At 48.1% G+C, this 16,564-nt stretch overlaps 9 protein-coding genes across 9 annotated transcripts; 4 read left to right on the top strand and 5 right to left on the bottom strand.

Annotated features, from left to right (window-relative positions):
- Nucleotides 1-458: 458 nt before the first annotated feature.
- On the top strand, nucleotides 459-1,175 carry TERG_01169 (uncharacterized protein; the record flags this gene model as incomplete). Its single annotated transcript, XM_003239139.1, has 1 exon — nucleotides 459-1,175. One exon carries the CDS (start codon nucleotides 459-461, stop codon nucleotides 1,173-1,175), a length of 717 nt encoding a protein of 238 aa, XP_003239187.1.
- Nucleotides 1,176-1,928: 753 nt separating this feature from the next.
- Nucleotides 1,929-4,629, bottom strand: TERG_01168 (uncharacterized protein; the record flags this gene model as incomplete). The annotated part of the gene is made up of 3 exons (XM_003239138.1): nucleotides 1,929-2,149; nucleotides 2,210-4,409; nucleotides 4,540-4,629. 3 exons carry the CDS (start codon nucleotides 4,627-4,629, stop codon nucleotides 1,929-1,931), a joined length of 2,511 nt encoding a protein of 836 aa, XP_003239186.1.
- A 912-nt stretch (nucleotides 4,630-5,541) lies between these two features.
- Nucleotides 5,542-7,398, bottom strand: TERG_01167 (uncharacterized protein; the record flags this gene model as incomplete). Its single annotated transcript, XM_003239137.1, has 1 exon — nucleotides 5,542-7,398. One exon carries the CDS (start codon nucleotides 7,396-7,398, stop codon nucleotides 5,542-5,544), a length of 1,857 nt encoding a protein of 618 aa, XP_003239185.1.
- A 243-nt stretch (nucleotides 7,399-7,641) lies between these two features.
- TERG_01166 (uncharacterized protein) lies at nucleotides 7,642-8,658 on the bottom strand (the record flags this gene model as incomplete). Its single annotated transcript, XM_003239136.2, has 2 exons — nucleotides 7,642-7,698; nucleotides 7,729-8,658. The coding sequence occupies 2 exons, from the start codon at nucleotides 8,656-8,658 to the stop codon at nucleotides 7,642-7,644; spliced, it is 987 nt and encodes a 328-aa protein (XP_003239184.2).
- A 361-nt stretch (nucleotides 8,659-9,019) lies between these two features.
- TERG_01165 (uncharacterized protein) lies at nucleotides 9,020-9,722 on the top strand (the record flags this gene model as incomplete). Its single annotated transcript, XM_047747718.1, has 4 exons — nucleotides 9,020-9,021; nucleotides 9,080-9,129; nucleotides 9,193-9,263; nucleotides 9,342-9,722. Coding segments are annotated over 4 exons (504 nt in total).
- Nucleotides 9,723-9,956: 234 nt separating this feature from the next.
- Nucleotides 9,957-11,497, bottom strand: TERG_01164 (uncharacterized protein; the record flags this gene model as incomplete). The annotated part of the gene is made up of 3 exons (XM_003239134.1): nucleotides 9,957-10,890; nucleotides 10,964-11,278; nucleotides 11,334-11,497. 3 exons carry the CDS (start codon nucleotides 11,495-11,497, stop codon nucleotides 9,957-9,959), a joined length of 1,413 nt encoding a protein of 470 aa, XP_003239182.1.
- A 719-nt stretch (nucleotides 11,498-12,216) lies between these two features.
- On the top strand, nucleotides 12,217-12,911 carry TERG_01163 (uncharacterized protein; the record flags this gene model as incomplete). Its single annotated transcript, XM_047747717.1, has 6 exons — nucleotides 12,217-12,259; nucleotides 12,317-12,399; nucleotides 12,460-12,528; nucleotides 12,585-12,677; nucleotides 12,737-12,751; nucleotides 12,804-12,911. The coding sequence occupies 6 exons, from the start codon at nucleotides 12,217-12,219 to the stop codon at nucleotides 12,909-12,911; spliced, it is 411 nt and encodes a 136-aa protein (XP_047603681.1).
- Nucleotides 12,912-13,356: 445 nt separating this feature from the next.
- Nucleotides 13,357-15,285, bottom strand: TERG_01162 (uncharacterized protein; the record flags this gene model as incomplete). The annotated part of the gene is made up of 3 exons (XM_003239132.2): nucleotides 13,357-13,977; nucleotides 14,025-14,066; nucleotides 14,119-15,285. 3 exons carry the CDS (start codon nucleotides 15,283-15,285, stop codon nucleotides 13,357-13,359), a joined length of 1,830 nt encoding a protein of 609 aa, XP_003239180.2.
- Nucleotides 15,286-15,765: 480 nt separating this feature from the next.
- TERG_01161 (uncharacterized protein) lies at nucleotides 15,766-16,387 on the top strand (the record flags this gene model as incomplete). The annotated part of the gene is made up of 3 exons (XM_003239131.2): nucleotides 15,766-16,086; nucleotides 16,150-16,213; nucleotides 16,287-16,387. The coding sequence occupies 3 exons, from the start codon at nucleotides 15,766-15,768 to the stop codon at nucleotides 16,385-16,387; spliced, it is 486 nt and encodes a 161-aa protein (XP_003239179.2).
- Nucleotides 16,388-16,564: the final 177 nt, after the last annotated feature.

Here is a 16,564-nt window from a genome sequence, read left to right as displayed (position 1 = left end):
GAGATAGTATCTGTTTTATACCCGCATCCCTATAACATCGTGTTGTAGGATCGAAAGATGCAACTATCAAGTTCAACTTCAACGTCAACAAGTACAAGTGGGAAGTTGCCTATCTGGGATATCGCTTTTGATTGGTTGGGGGTGGGAATATGTGGGTTCCAAATTTAGCCAATGGCGGAATTAGGGATATGTATTATCCGTAAAATTAGGTAAGCGGGCTATAATCTCACGTGATATGGATTTTTGGCTTCGAGACGGGAATTTTTGATGCTTCAACGATGGAAAGAAAGCTGGACAGCGATACACCAGCCTGCCGTCAATTGCCCTGGAGCCTTTGAACCTGTGAATATTGCGTATATTACCGGGCATTGACTCCACAGAACCTCTGATTTCTCCATTGCCTTGCCAGACAGGTTCCCCTTTTTTTTGGGCGCGGCGCCCACGAAAGCGACGTGATCATGAACTCAACACGCAACCAGCTTCTCCGTCTATGCGGGATACCCTTCTCTCATTTGGCCTTTAGGCCCGTTGCATCCTCAATACCGTCTCTTGTCCGCCATATGCAACCTCTAGCTACGAAAACAATAGGAAGCATTGCCAGTTCCAAGTTACTATCCTCTCTACCACGTTCTTCACCATTTTCTACCTCGACATCAACTCAATCTCAAACCCCCGCTTCCGACACTACGTCTACAACAACACCTACCTCGACTTCCACACTCCCTCCAGGTGTAAGCCGTGGCTTTGGCACCGTCATCTCTGCAGGCCGCATGCAACGCACCGTTCGCGTGGAACAAATACGCACCAAATTCGACAACTCTCTCCAGAAGCGGTTCCTCGTAAAGAAAGTTCATCTAGTCTCTGACCCCCGTGATTCACTACGAGAAGGTGACAAGATTGAATTTTGGAGTGGGCGACGTGTGAGCGAACATGTTAGACATGTAGTAGAAAGGATTATCGTACCTTTCGGAACACCCATCGAAGACCGCCCCCCTGTGATGACTTATGCGGAGAGAAAAGAAGAGGAATTGAATGCGCGGAAGAACAGAAGACTCAGGAGGCTTGAAAGAATGGCGAACGGCCAGCCCGTCGATATTGAAGTAACTGGGGAGCTGAGAATGGGAAAACTCAAGGAACGAGTTATGAAGAGACTGGAGGCTGAGAAGGAGAGGTAGAAACAATCCAATGCGTGAGGGATGCATGTTACCGGATAGCCATGATATTTATTTTTATGCGCTTCATTTAGAAGGCGGTTTTGGCGGTATTTGAAGATTTTCAATGTATTCGTAGCTGACTATTGTATATTAACACCGAGGGACCAAAATCAGCATACTTGCGTCGAAGGTAATTAATCTTTTTATTTTCCATCGGCGTGGACTTTTGCTTTTGTGCATGGCGGCATTAGTAAATTCAACAGACTGAGTAGTATATTTAAGGAATTTATATCACGATTAGTATTGTTGTGCCTACTAATGGTGACTACAAGATCCCTAAGTTGAAGCTACTTATATTGATAGAAAAGAGAACAACAGCTCAAGTGAAGAGACCATGATGAGTCGGTACGTGCAACTAGATACATCGGACTTTGATATATTTTTTACGATGCATAACAATACACTTGTAAACCGCCCCATCCAGACAACCATGCCAAACCTCAAGAGACACAAATAACTCCAGATGACATGAACCCAGAATGCCACTCAAGCCCATTTCTTCTCACTCTTCGAGACCCTCGGGAGTAAAACGCCAGAAAAATTTCATGCAATGCAACTCCCGAGAACATGGAACCACTAGGGCGTCCTCGATGGCTCCAGAAGGCAAAACAATAAACAGAGGTTTTTCCGGCGAGCAAATGCAACAAGAGAAACAAATATGAGAAAATATATAACTGACTAGAGTAGAAGACGGGGGGAGGGGGGGGGGGGGGGTTAACCCCCTCTTTCTCCAAAGTTCTTTGCCCATTCATCATAACGATCCAATCCGTCTTGATTCACACTGGGGCGGATCGAAAGTAGCGAAGCTTCAAAATCCTTGAAGGAAATAGGAGATATCTTTTCCATTGGGATATGAAGGAGATCCTCGCCTAAATTGCGTAATGGACCCATAGCTGCATCCTTTGCAAGAGCAGTGATATCAGATCCAGAAAAACCTAGGCAATAGTCAGATCCAATAAGTTCAACAAACAGACGGCGTACGCGAAGTGTCATACCTTCTGTAAGACTAGATAATTTATCAATATCGGCCTCTGAGAGCTCATGCTTCTGATGGCTCAGCAGCTTCTGTAGTTGTAGCTTTCGCACCTCAGGTTCTGGAAGAGGTATATACTGCCTTCGAACAAACCGGCGCCGAGCTGCATCGTCTATATCCCATGGCATATTTGTTGCCGCGAGAACTAAGACTCGTGATGCATCGCCCATTTTCTTGTCCTTGGAATTTTGTTCTCTGCCTGCGGCAGCTCGTTGTAGATCAGACCATTGGATAAGGAATTCCGTTTTGATACGCCTGGAGACTTCTGCCTCGCTAGACCGAGATCGTGAGGAGAGCAGTGCATCAATCTCATCAACGAATATGATAGACGGGGCTAACGCTTTAGCTAGTCCAAACAGTGCTCTAACCAGCTTCTCACTATCCCCATGCCATTTCGAAGCTAAACTTGAAGCCGAGACTGAGAAAAATGTGGATTGAGATTCTGTAGCAACAGCTCTGGCTATCATGGTCTTTCCAGTGCCCGGGGGACCAAACAATAGCATGCCCCTGGCTGGTTCACGAAGCCCCATGAAAAGATCTGGTCGAAGGAAAGGGTACACAACAGCTTCTTTCAGAGCCGTCTTTGCAAGTTCGAGACCAGCAACGTCGTCCCAATGCACTTCATCTCCATGTACCACGATTTCTTTGAATATTTGTTTGGCAGACTCCTGATCAACTCCTTTTGGCAAATTGCTCAACGCTCGTTGTAAGACGAGATCTTCCTCCGGTTCATATTCTGGTAGGTCAATATCATCTTCAATATTGTCTCCTTGAGCGGGAATCTCTGCTGAATATTTACTAGACTTGGATGTTGTCCTCTTTGGCCCAACTGCCGGTCGACTTGCAGGCGCCGAGGCTTGAGTATTCGATTGTCTCATTTTGCCGTTAGGGGGAAAGTCATAATTGCGGCCTTCGACATTTCTACTACAATCTTTCACGTTTGGTCGAGGTTTAGAAGGTACAAAATTTGATGGTTTGACAGCCTTCCTCTGGAAAGCATCATCGGGTGTAACTTTATTCGAGCGAGGTTGAAGAGTGGCTTGCATGGCTGGGGCAGATCGCGCGGGCTCCGCGTTGGAGCTTTTTAGAGACGGCGGGGGCTTGGATTGTGGTGGGCTATACCCAGAGTCATTCTTCTTGTCTGTTGACTTTGGTTTATCGGATGGTCCTCCTTTGAGCTCCGGAGAAGAATCAAGGAAGCTGTTGGGTGATTCTGTATCCATTGGTCTTTGGGCAGCGGCTGCCGCGGCGGCGGCGCCCGCAGCTAAACTCGCAGCAGTATGATCTCCGGATATTCTTCGTGTGATTGGAGAGCTGGAGAAATAATCTGGGCGATGAGATGCTCGGACTGGTGTTGAAGATTGATCAGTGGAACGGCGGGTTGGGAGAACATCCCTCCGCGAACCAGAGTCACTCGAAGTACTCTTCCGTGGAGTTGCAGGGGCAGACTCATTTACCGGGGAAGTTTGGCCACGTTTGGATGAGTTTGATTGGGTAACAAAGCTCCAAGCCAAACCAGCAGCTTTAGAAGCCGGCTTCGAATGTTTGCGTGGTTGTATGTTGGAGTTTGTGGGGGATTTCAGATCCTTTCCACGAAGTGTAGTGAGCAGCGTCTTCTTTTTCTCCGGGTTTTGCAGCCGATTGGTGTCCCTGGGTATGGCCGGTACAGGCAGTGTTGGAGGTGATGGCAGGGAATCCAATCCTAAACCGCGAATATCACCCGAACTGGTCATTGGAGAAGGTGTTGTAGAACTGAGGTTCGACTGGCTCTGCGTTGTGGATCGAGGTGGTAAAGCTGGTGGTCGTGGCAGATCCGGATAACTTAAGGAAGGGATAGTTCCCTCGCCAATCCAACCCGAATGGCCACTAGTGATGGAGCTCTGAGATCCATTTACCTGAGGCCTCGGTTTTTCTAGTTTTCCTTTCTGGGTGGACGCCCCTTTCACATCAACATCCATACCGGCCTCCTTACGACTTTCTCGTAGAGTTTCCAAGAGCGTGACCCTTTCTTTGCATTGCAGTTCCAGCTCACGCAAAGAATCCTGCAAGCCTCGCTCAATGTCATTCTTGGGAATATAGGTAGATGGAACTTTGTGCGCATTGTGGTAGTAGAGCGCATCTAGGGCGGCTTTCCAAGTTCGTAATGCTTCTAACTCGTTATTCTGCAGGTGAAAGATGGAAAAGTCAGCAACAAAATCCGGTAATATATATATCCCTCCATCTCTACAGGGAACTGGTGACCGGTCCACGACCGCCTGGCGGGGTATTGGCAGTGTAGGGTAGTGTACTTACCTGATTCTCGAAATATACAGCCGTCGAACACATCAAATAGCAGTCGTCGTATGTCTTCTGCATAGAAGACGAAGCTTTAGGACGCATCATGGCTGCAGCGGGTGAAATAAAAGAACTCCCCTCACCCCATAGGATTAGACAGAACACCGCCCAAATGTCATCAGTGACTCAAAGTACAGCTCTGCGAAACCAGCGCAGGATATGAGAACAAGTTCCAGGCCAAAAGCAAAACAGTCTGTCCCGGAGCTGAGATTCTTCGAGCGAAATGGAGCTATTGCCGACGCCGTCAGGTGCAGATGTCCGACGTCTCGACACCGGGAACTTCGATATCGGCGGTGACAGGGGATGAGAGGGTAAAATCAAAGGACAGGTCAGATCACCGTCCAAGAGATTGCTATGATACCTGCTGAGCACCAGGCTGTAGGTCGGGCGGTAGGTATGGACGTCTTATTCGTGTATGTTGCTTTGCTCAAGAACTTGGCTGGGTGAACTTCTCGAAGTCCTAAAGTTGCTCCATCGCCGCCATCTGGCAAGGCGCCACACCCGCACCCGCACTTAGTCATCCATCGTGGAGCTCAGGAGCCAGATGGACAAAAAGCACGGCGATTGCAAAGATTGGCGTACTTAACGGTGAGGTTGATGTTAATTAGGTAGTACCGTTGAACTCGCTAGACAGTGCTTCCCTGCAGCATGACGTTTTGCCTCGTGGCCGAAGCAGCAAGGTGCAAGCATATCACTGCCCGGGACGATATTTGGCCGTATTCAGTGGAGATCTCTTACCCCCTTGTCTAAACGCCATCTGTTAAACCTGTACCTGGGTTGTTTTGATCTATTAGTCGTTATCTTACATCTATATATAAGTAGAAATACAGTCGTGTGGGTGTTATACAGGAAATATGAAGGAAAAAAGAAGCATCCAGAACTCCAACCCACGCCAATTTTGAGCCCCAAAACCTGGTAGCCTGCAAGGAAGGCCCAAGAAAAGATATGATACGTGCCTCCTTAATGGTTTCGGGAATGTCTTTTGATTGCAGGGCGCATTGATCTTGTCATACGCTTGTTTTCCTCCTGTGCTCGATGCTTCAGGCTGAAGGCATACGTGCTCAATGGCATCCGGCTTCCAACGAATTTCCCCTGGGGACTGAACAATTCAACTCTGGGGAAGTCTTCAGGCTCTCGGGTTCTCGTCCTGACTTGACAAGTAAGCTCTACCCATCCACAACCCTCAATAAGGATGTCAACCCCCATTATTCGATATAATGATGGTAAGTCGCCATTTGGAAGAGGTTTGGCGTATCTGGCGGTCACATCATACTTCAGCTCAACTATCCCAGCGGAAGTAATTTGCTCTCCAATTCCTTCTTTTGCAATGTTTCCTGTGGGACATTCTCTTTGTTGAGCTAGCATCTCGGCTGCTTTGTCTTTGTGAGTAGTGTGTGGTTCCAAGGAAACAAAGGGAGAAGCCAGAAAAATCTCGTTCTCCTCTAATGGCTTAATTCCAATCAGACCACCCAGAAGAAGCGATTGTGCGGGTTTGATTGTTAGTTGAGTTGGTCTCGGCCGGCTTGTCATTACCAAGTCAGATTTATGCTTGTCCCGTACAAACTCGTCAAGGCCGGAACGGAAGAGCCCGGGCAAGTCAATAACTTCACCTCGGTGCTTGTCAAATGGTATTCTAATAGGAGAAGCTGTAGTTCCAGGACGGACAGAGTCAATCGGGAGGTTAGGAAAGGGGACTTCCTTCTGCAGTGGCGGGAGCAAGACGGCAACTCCATCCTCTTCGTCTTCCAGTTCCTCAGCCGCTGAAACGTTTGTTTTATCCGGAGGTGTAGAACGCCCTACTATAGTGATCCCTTTGGAGTTCTGGAGTTTCCTGGCCTTGTATGCAGGAGCGGTCTTTGGGAACACTGATGTTATCAACTTGCTTTTGCCGACATTCACCTTGCCCACCATCCATACGCCGCCGCCTTGATTCCAGATATCTTGCTTGATCTCCTTTGTCCACCAGCCCCTATATGAGCTAACCATATGAACGTTTCCCAGCCTGATACCGTGCTCTTTGCGGTCCAAGGTTTGCCGCAAGATCTCGACCATATGTTTCATCAGCGAGTCTGCTTGCGGTTTTACATTCGACAGTAGGTCGGCTCGGGTAATAACAAAATTCAATTCAGCTAGATAGCGACTCGATCCATATTTCTTGGTATGCGACCTTCTATTCTGGCTGCGCTGTGGTTGTATTGGCACATATCGTTGGAGATTTGGGATCACGGAAAGTGGGAAATCGGCCGCATCGACAACATGATAAATATAATTGTTATGGAAAGGGGACTCCTCGATTAGGTCACGTATATAAGATAACGTGGGATAGGGTATTGCTTCCCCTTCTCCATGGTTGATCAGATTATGGCATCGGTCACACAGTGGAATCGCTATGTGCTCAGGTTCTTTGGATTCTTGTGCAGGTTTATTCTCATAAGCTGCTATGGGTGAAGCATCTACATCTGACTGCTTTCCCTGAGTGATATGCCGAATGTATTGCTTCACGGGCTTTCGCGTAACGGTATAATACCCAGGCTCCTTAGGGTATACCCATTGTGTCAACGCGCCACAACCGTGGCATGTGTCAGGAAGTGCCCATGTTTCTAGATCTTTCCCTGTAGTTTGCAAACTCTCAGTAGAATTATGTTGTCTTTGTTGTCTTGGTGCAAGGGGAAACGCTGTGGACGATGGAAAAGACGCTCTATATGGCTGGAGAGCTCGCCATTCTGACAAGCATCGAATAAAAGTGTATTTTCGGTGGGTGATCGGGGAGCGGTGGAGTATATTTCGAGACTGGGATCTAAAAATAGGAATTAGCATCGCGCAAATATTCCTTTCTTCCAGATATATGACGGGCAGCACTTTTTGACAAGCTGCCAAATTTTGAACTGCAATGGATCAGAGCTTGCTCAACCCATCTAAAGTTCTTATCAGCGGATCATTAGAATATCCGAGATCCGATCTGATAATGGCCCATACCCGACGGAAACTTTATTTTTACCTGCGAAGTGGATTCGAGGTGGATGTAATCTCACTTCATTCTCTCAAGGTGAATATTATTATTCAAAATCCATCCATTGCTAGAGCTAATTCCTCAAGACTCCAGTTCCTGTTGCGCCGCTAGTTATGTAATATAAGGTAAAATCATACCCTTGCCTTTCCTTTGCCTTTGGTATCGGTCTCATCAATTTCATCCTCTTCATCCTCTGACATGAGGTCCTCATCATCTTCCTCATCATCGAACCCAAAGAACCGTCTGACTGGCTTTTTCGTGCTTGCACTGGGCTCGTTAGGAGAATCTTCTTCATAAATGTCTTCCATGTCACTATCCTCGCTGGCGTCCATGGATCCTCCGCTTCCGCTGCTCCCACTAGCTTCTGCACTATCCAGTAACCCAGCAAGGTTATCTTTCCAGGCGCCCCCGGCCATAGCTTGAAGAACAGCCTCGCGAGCCTTTTCGCTCATCTCTTCTTTATCCTCCATCCATGCACCATCAACTTTCCCTTTTCCTTCACCATTCCGGATCTCTTGCTCTTTCTTCTCCGCAGCGGCAACAGCAGCCTCCCATCGCCTCTTTCGAGCTTCCTTTTCTTTTCTATCCATTTCTGGTTTCAATGCAAGATATTCTGCTAGGGCCTTTGCCTCCTTCACTGTCCGCAGACGGCGGCCATCGAGGTTACGGTTTGAGCCCGTGTTTGTATCCTGGTTTCCCTTTCGTCGGCTGGACATTCGGCCTCCAGCCGCTCTGAGCTGCGAGCCGAATCCTCCCTTTCCGCCACATACGCGGACGCTAAGGCGGAGCGGTAGAAAAGTAGAAGCAGTGTTTGCGACGCCATTTTCAACAATGTCTGGTATGAGGTTGCTAAGTTTTGCAGGTGAAGAGAAGGAAATTTGCTTGTTGTTCGTTGTTGTCAATATAAGAGGCGAGGACTGAGCAGTCAGGGGAAAAGGAAGATGGGCGCTTATTCTGTCTGTGAGGTCTGCGATAGAAGATGTTGACGGTAGAGGGATGGCCAAGGTTGCAGGAAGGGCGAGGCCAGGGAAAGATGAAAGAAGAACGTTGATGGTGAACGGTGCCATGTTAACAGAGGCCTGTAAGCAATGGTAAAGAATATGTTATTGAATTGTCTTTCCTCTGTTAACATAGAACTTATAACGGGGATGAGAATGCTATGCTTGAGTTGAAGGAACTCTGACGAGGTCGCTGCGATCTCAAGCATCGCCTTCAAGGCTTGGCATAATCACGTGAGGATGAAAAATCACGTGGAGTCCTGGGATTACTAAGAGTGTAGGGCAAAGTGTTCGCGAACCCTAAAAATTTCCATTTACACACTCCTCTCCAGCGTATCGCGGGTTAAGTCTACGTAAAACCACCTTCACCAAGAACTACATATCGCATTGTCAAAAGCGATTCCCCGAAAAGCGCCAGGAACTCGCGACAATGTAAGCTGAGATGCCGCAAGATCACCAGGTTTCCATCCCGCTAACTGCCCGGCTGTAGGTTAATTCCAAAGGCTGACCGCAAGCTCATCCACGAGTACCTCTTCCGCGGTATGCAATTGCTCCCTCTGCGAATTTCGAATGAGGATTCCGGAAACTAATGTTGTGTCTCAGAGGGTGTTCTCGTGGCTAAGAAGGACTACAACCTGCCCAAGCATTCCGACATTGACACCAAGAACCTCTATGTATGTGCTTGAAGTGATGATGAACAAAAAAAGATATCGAGGCAACCATGCGCAAATGCTTACGGATATCTATTACAGGTCATCAAAGCCTGCCAGTCTTTGACTTCTCGCGGCTACCTCAAGACCCGTTTCTCGTGGCAGTACTACTACTACACCCTCACCCCCGAGGGTCTTGACTACCTCCGTGAATGGCTTCACCTCCCAGCTGAGATTGTGCCAGCCACGCACATCAAGCAGCAGCGCTCGCACGCTCCCCCACGCGGCATGATGGGCGGCGAAGAGCGCGAGAGACGTCCTGGTGGTCGTGGTGGTCCTCGTGGCGACCGTGGTGACCGTGATGGCGGTTACAGACGTCGTGAGGGTGCTGAGGGCAAGGAGGGCGGTGCCCCTGGTGACTTCAACCCATCTTTCCGTGGTGGATTCGGCCGTGGACGCGGTGGCCCAGCCCCATCTTCTTAAATCAAACTTATCGATACAACTAGTCAGACGGCATTCATGATGCTGCTGGTTTAGACGATAGGTATGATGATGGATGATGAAATGTGAAGGTGAAAAGAAAGGAACAAACAAAATTTACAGATATGACGATAGCTAGATATATACCAATGGCATTTAATTCGTCATGAAGGTCCCTTACGGGTATTTTAGTTATTTTTATCATCACGGCTAATAAATTCGGGATAAGGGAGCTGTCTATTTGAATCGTTGTCTATCATACCTGACCACAGCTTGTAGAATGACAGACGCACCATTCACACAATCCTCGGCCGATGAAAACTCCTCGGGATGGTGGCTGACTCCATCTTTGCACGGTACGAAGACCATGCTGGTTGGAACCCTCTTGTTTGTGAAGACACTGTCATGTCCAGCTCCGCTGCGTATAGTCCTATAAAGAGTCTCCGGGTTTGGTTTATCCGCAACAACGGCTTTGGCAGATTCTGTGACGCACTCGATACATTCAGGGTGGAACTTTGTAGCAGGAGTCTCGAAGTCCAACTGCCATTCTGCACGGCAGGGCTTGCCTATACCCTTCCCTTCCTCCCCGGCAATGATATCAAATTCTCTTCGTAGCTCAGCATCTACGACATCTACATTCTCAATTTCGGGGCCACGGATATCGAGACTGAAGCTGACGAAGCCTGGCACAGTGTTGACGCTTCCTGGTTTAACTTCGACAATGCCGACGCTGGCAAGGCAGCCGTGCTTATCGGCTACTTCACGGGCTCGTACCATCATCCTTGCAGAAGCGTATATGGCGTCTGCACGGTGCTGGAAGGCGGTGCTACCCGTATGACAATCTCGACCTGTTACGTTAATGCGATACCAGCGGTATGCCTGAACCCCGGTGACGACACCAACATGCTGGCCGGCAGTGACGAGATGAGGTCCCTGTTCGATATGAAGTTCGAAATGGGCTGCAATGGGAAAGGATTTGTAGGAACAAGGGACACTGCCCAGATAGCCAATCCTTTCGAGAGCGAATTTCATGGATTCAGGGGCCGAAGCAGCCGAGGGAAGTGAGGCTACTGTTGGCACTTCTAGGAGCGAATGGGCAGTTTCTAGGGATATCCCCTCCGCCCAAACGCCTGCCGATATCATGCTCTTGGGAAACCTGGCTCCTTCCTCGCTGTTTATGCAACTGTTAGCTTTTTTTTTTACATAGCTAGTGTGTACGTTTTAAAAGAATAGTGAATACGCACTTCGTCCAGTTGACTACACCAACTCCGCCCTCTGTCTCGATTCCTTTCTCATCAAGGATCTTCAGCATCTCAATACCCGCGCAGACACCGAGAATACCATCATATCGTCCACCGGTAGGCTGGGTATCTAGGTGACTTCCTACAAATGTAGCTGGTACATCTGCTCTTTTGCCGGGCCTGACAGCAAAGATGTTTCCCATGCTATCAATCGTGACTTTGCATCCAAGTGACTTTGTCGTCTTCACGAACCAGTCTCGGACTTGCTTGTCTTCTTGAGAAAGCGCGAGACGGGCCATGCCGGTCTCAGTTGGGTGGCTTGTGATCTATTAGCGATCTAATATCACAGCGTAGCAAATGCAAATCCACTTACTCTCCCCATTTGATGCCGGTACCCCATTGGCAGCTATGATGGATCCATTCCTGCAGTCTCTCCTTGTTGGCCCTCAGGCCAGCTACATCGGCTTCAGACAACTCGGTAGTCAGCATCTTGTCTCTCGATCTTGTCAATCTGTATATGTTTCCTGGGGAAGCCATCGTCGGCAAAGAGATCTTCCCTATTTATACGGGCACAGCCAGAAAGAGCCGAGCGGGGTGCGGAGAAGCGCCGGTTGACTTCTGGCCGGCGCCGAAGTTGTCCAGACAGGGCGTGTCCTTTTGTAATCGGATGCAAATTAACAAGGACATCACTTCAAGGACGTATCAAACTGCTATCTTGTGTGCCTAGTTTGTAGTCGGTGATATCGTTGTGCCATCAGAGTCTTGATAACCCCTTTTTACTATGCCGCAAAGCACACGACACAGCAGTATCGCCACGCACTCGTCTCCTGTCTGTAACACGCCCAATGCCCCCTTTTCCCTCGCTCTTTTTTTTTAATAGACTGATAGCAGGAGTGCCAAAGTCAAAATCTCGCGAACAAAAATTAAAACTATCGACCGACTATTGTCGATATTCGGAGGTTCAAAGATTGGTGAGCGGAGTATTATGGGCAAAACCACGGCCATCTCTGGTAAAAGGCAAGAAATGGATTCTGAGCTAGTTTGTCCCACTCCTCGCAGTTTCTCCCGTGACTTGCTTATAAGGGAGCCTTACCAGGCCGTGGGTTCGAGCACCGGCGGTTCTTTTTCGATATTTATTTTGTATTTTCCGCTAGTGATGTAATAGAAAGAGTAAACACCCGCAACGCCCCGCGCTCGACGTCGACTTCTCTTAACTATTACATACACCGCGACTTCAATAGCTGGTAACTAAGACCATGGCTTCGAACGCTGCCTGTATCTTTTGCAGGATCATCAAGGGTAAGCAGATCGCCACTCTGGTTTGTTCTGTTTCAATGCGATTACTGACTGTCACAGGTGAGATCCCTTGCATGAAGCTCTTCGAGAGTGACCGCGTCCTGGCATTCTTGGACATCCAGCCTCTTAGCAGAGGTCATGCGGTCAGTTCAGCTTGATTTTTTGGCGGAAGCCATATGCTGACTCGGCTCGGCCTATATTAGCTTGTGATTCCCAAGTACCACGGTGCTAAACTCACTGATATCCCGGATGCAGACCTGACCGAGCTCTTGGTGTGTTTCATTACGTCTCCTACTCTCTGGACACATCGATGCTAACTGTTTCGAAGCCGGTTGCGAAGAAGATTGCCATTGCTGCTGGTGTGGCTGATTTCAACATTCTCCAGAACAACGGCCGGATAGCTCATCAGGTTGTGGACCATGTAAGTATCTTACAATTGGACTTCCAACTGACACAATTGTGCTAACGATCAATTCTAAGGTCCACTTTCATATGGTAAGAGCTAATGATTTTATCTATTAACATGTACTAATCTAACGTCCCGTAGATTCCAAAGCCCAATGAACCGGAAGGTCTCGGCATTGGCTGGCCTGCCAAGGAAGCAGACAAGGAAGACCTCAAGGTTCTCTTGGAAGAGCTTAAGTCCAAGATGTAGAAAGCCACGTTAAAGTTACGAGAAAGGAAAAGAAAAATAACACAATCAGTAAGAAGGGGTATCTCATTGCCATACTCTTTATTCTGTGTAGATATGGTATATCTCTTCGCACTCAGATGCACATACAAATATATATATGCACGAAAAAATCACAAACCCAGTTATATCTGCCCCAAGGTGAAGCTTAACGTACACTCCAACTTTAAAGGTCCTCTTCCCGGGGAGTGAAAGGGATGAAAGGAGAACTATAAAAAGAAAGACATGGTTCAACACAAATAGGCGTAGTATATTATGCTCCTCATTAGAATGTACCTACACCCCGACGGACATGGAGCGATGACATCCCACGTTGTAACTAGGAGCTATTCATGCACATACAAAACAAGTCCCATGTAGGTATCGAAACAACAGAAGACAAAAAATCCATGATGGCAGTGTGGTTATATCAGACCGCAGGTGCAGTGTGTTCGGCTGCAGTTGGAACAGTATCTCCATTCATCTTCTCAGACAGCTGCTGTGTGGCTGAGAGCTCCTTGGCTTCCTTTGGAGGTGGAATAAGACCCAGACGATCGTACATGGATTTCGCACGAATATAAGGGTCAAGCTGCCAGTAGTTCTCACAAAGTTTCTCAGCAAGCTCGGTCCTGGTTTTCTTTAAATAGCTCTCCTCCTCGCTGGTAGCAGAATTCGACTTGGAAGCTGTCCACGCTAGAGTAGCTTCCTGGAAAGCACCGGCCATCTCCATTCTGGTTTTCAGCAGCTCGTCACGGCGAGCGGTGTCCTTTAACTTATCATTCTCACCCTCAATGGGTTCGACATATTTATATTCATACTCATCTTCGCCACCAAGGGATTTGATAAGGTTCTTGCGGGGAATAATGGCTTCCAAATCCTCGGGGGTTTTGGTGAAATGCACCTTTGCCGCAACCACAGGATCAAGCCATCCCTTGATGACGGCCCAGATGCTGGAGAATATCCATGGGGCTTTATGTACTAGAATCACTCCCAAGCTTTCCGGATAATTTGCCTCGAAACACTTAATCATGAATTTAACAGGGGTATAATCCTGCTCCTTGTTAGTGCAGATACAAGAGAGTATTGATTCGAACATACCATATTCGCCAGAGAAAAATCAGTCATATCGAAAATAAGGGCCTATTTAGAACATTAGCTTGTCCCATTAATAACGAAAGTGGGAGGATCTTACAGCAGTCTCTACTGGGGGTTGTAAAAGAAGTCTAGACGTTTCGATGAGGTATACAGTGTATCTTTCAAGGCTGGGCTCGCAGTGAGCCCCAATTCGGTGCAGGCGCACCGGAATATAGCATATCGGTCGTCCAAATTTATCGTGACCATGCATAAAACTCTCACCAAGTTGGAGAAGCTTAGCGAAATCAGAAGCCTCTTGCTTCTTAGCCGGGTCGTCACTTTTGCTCTCTTCTTCCATAAAACAGTCACCCTTAGCCATGATATCATCGATATTCATGGTCTGTGATCTCCATCGAAATGCAGACACCAGCATTACCAAGGCACGGTTGACATCGTACTTGCGTGCACGAAGGAAACGCAGCAAGAGTGCATCAGGGTGGTCATGCCTGACCATGCTCCAGAACACAAGCCTTATTTCTTCTGGCGAGGTATCCTTTAGAGCCTCAAGAAACTGACTTGTCTCGCCGTACTTGTCGTCGGTGTCAGATAGCTTCATTGCCGCAACTGAGTTCGACACGCTGTCTGATGACGGAGACTCGCTGGGGCTCTCGCTCTTCCTGCTGAAGAAACCCAGTCTCTTCTTTGGTTTCTTCGCATCAGGAGAACTGGTATCAGAGGATGTCGCATTCTCTCCATTTCCATTCTGCTGCTTCGGCTTCTGCTCTTTCTCTGGTCCTTCACTAGCAACCACCCCGCAAACTTTGAAAAGCGCAGTCCAAAGCTCCTGCAACTTCTCTTCCTCCTCCTTTGTCAGATTTCCAACATGTCCGGTGGGCTTCTGTTGCTCACTCATTGTGGTGTTGTGATGGATATGTGGGGGTTCGATTCGCTTCGGCAGTGGGACAGCTGGTAGTGGTGGATGCTGTTGCTTTCGGTCTCGTATATATAACGCTCCAAGTGCAAGCCCACTACATAGAACGAGGGCGGAAACAGAAAATGTCCACACGGAGGACGCCCGCAAGATGTGCTCTTGTCCGTAAGGGGGCCTCGGAAGTGCACGGGATGAGAAAGGAGCTCCTGAAGACAGGGTATTCCCCGTTGAGCTGAGCCTGGGCAATTGCACCTGATAACCGATGCAACGACCAAGAGTCACAGGTCTGAGCAATGCGAGCAGCGATTGAGGCTGTGTGGTGAAAGTATAGCGGCAGGGGAGTCGATTGCGCATATGTACTTTTAGGTAGGATGATGGATATGGGACCCTGCTTCGAACTAAGGCAACCTTGGAAACGCGGAGAGAAAGGCGGGGGAAGGAAAAAGGGGAGAGAGTAGCAAGAAGAAAAGAAAAGGTGCGGCCTCCGCTAATCCGGGGGAAACGAGAGCAGATCGAAAGTCAGATGGCGGTTAAGGGGGGGGGTTTGATCCTGGCTTCATCGTTCGTCCCTTTTCAACTGCTGCATCGCCGAGCAAGAAAAAGAAAAAGATCTGAGATCGGGAGAGATCGAGCGAAGAGAATTTCACGTGACTCCTATGTGGAAAATCACATGCTCCACCTAAAAAGGTGTTATTCACAACATCAACATCAACAACATTATTACTGCGGAAGAGATGATATGAAAGCTGATCATTGAGCAATACGATATTGGAGACATCTGCGCGGCAAACGGACAGTACGGGGATATAAGCAGTTATCCAACTATACAGGCTTATGATGGAGGTGAAGAGACAGAGATCTACCTCCCGCTCGCGGCAAGCCTCGCGTCCTACTACCCCCCTAAGGTCGAGCTCCAGGACATCCATACGCGATACACACAGTTTTTCGGTCAGTGGCGGCCCGGCTAGTGGATCGCGACCGGGAATAAACAGCTTAGAACCTCAATTCGCAGAGCTGGCAGATTCAATGGCGGACTTGGAGGAGAATTTTGTACATCTCCAGTTGATGCATGAAAGCCTCTCAAGATTTAACGAGAGCTTTGCAAGCTTTTTATATGGACTAAATATGAACGCTTTCTGCGTCGACTTCCCAGAGGTGTGTTTAACTGATACAGCCGTAGAGCATTCCAGTCACTGTCTCTAACCAACATCGATACAGACACCTATCCCAGAATCATTCACACGTTTTAAGCAGAGGGAAAAGGCAAGAGAGAAAGAAAATGGTACGAAGTATATTCCATATAATAATCTACTCTACCATCATGCTAGGCGCGATATTTACTGATCATTACTTAGAATTGCAAGCTGCTTCAAACCAACAATACCAATCTGGCGCAAATGACGCAGAAACAACTTTCATGTGTGTTGCCGTAATCAAATATGATAATTGTATTTGAAACTGACCCTCCGTCTGCTTAGGACCACGGATACCTCCTTTGTTGATAACCCGCCAACCACTACCAAATCGTCCGTCAGATACACTACCCCTGGCCCTGCCTCGAAAAAAGCTCCTACGACTTCAACACGAGGGTCCAGCACTGGCCGGTACTCAACCAGAGGATCTTCAACCACCA

The sequence above is a fragment of the Trichophyton rubrum genome (genome assembly GCF_000151425.1).
Source record: "Trichophyton rubrum CBS 118892 genomic scaffold supercont2.1, whole genome shotgun sequence".
Taxonomy (NCBI): domain Eukaryota; kingdom Fungi; phylum Ascomycota; class Eurotiomycetes; order Onygenales; family Arthrodermataceae; genus Trichophyton; species Trichophyton rubrum.
The sequence above is the reverse complement of the archived record's forward strand: the minus strand, read 5'-3'. Positions and strand labels throughout refer to the sequence as shown.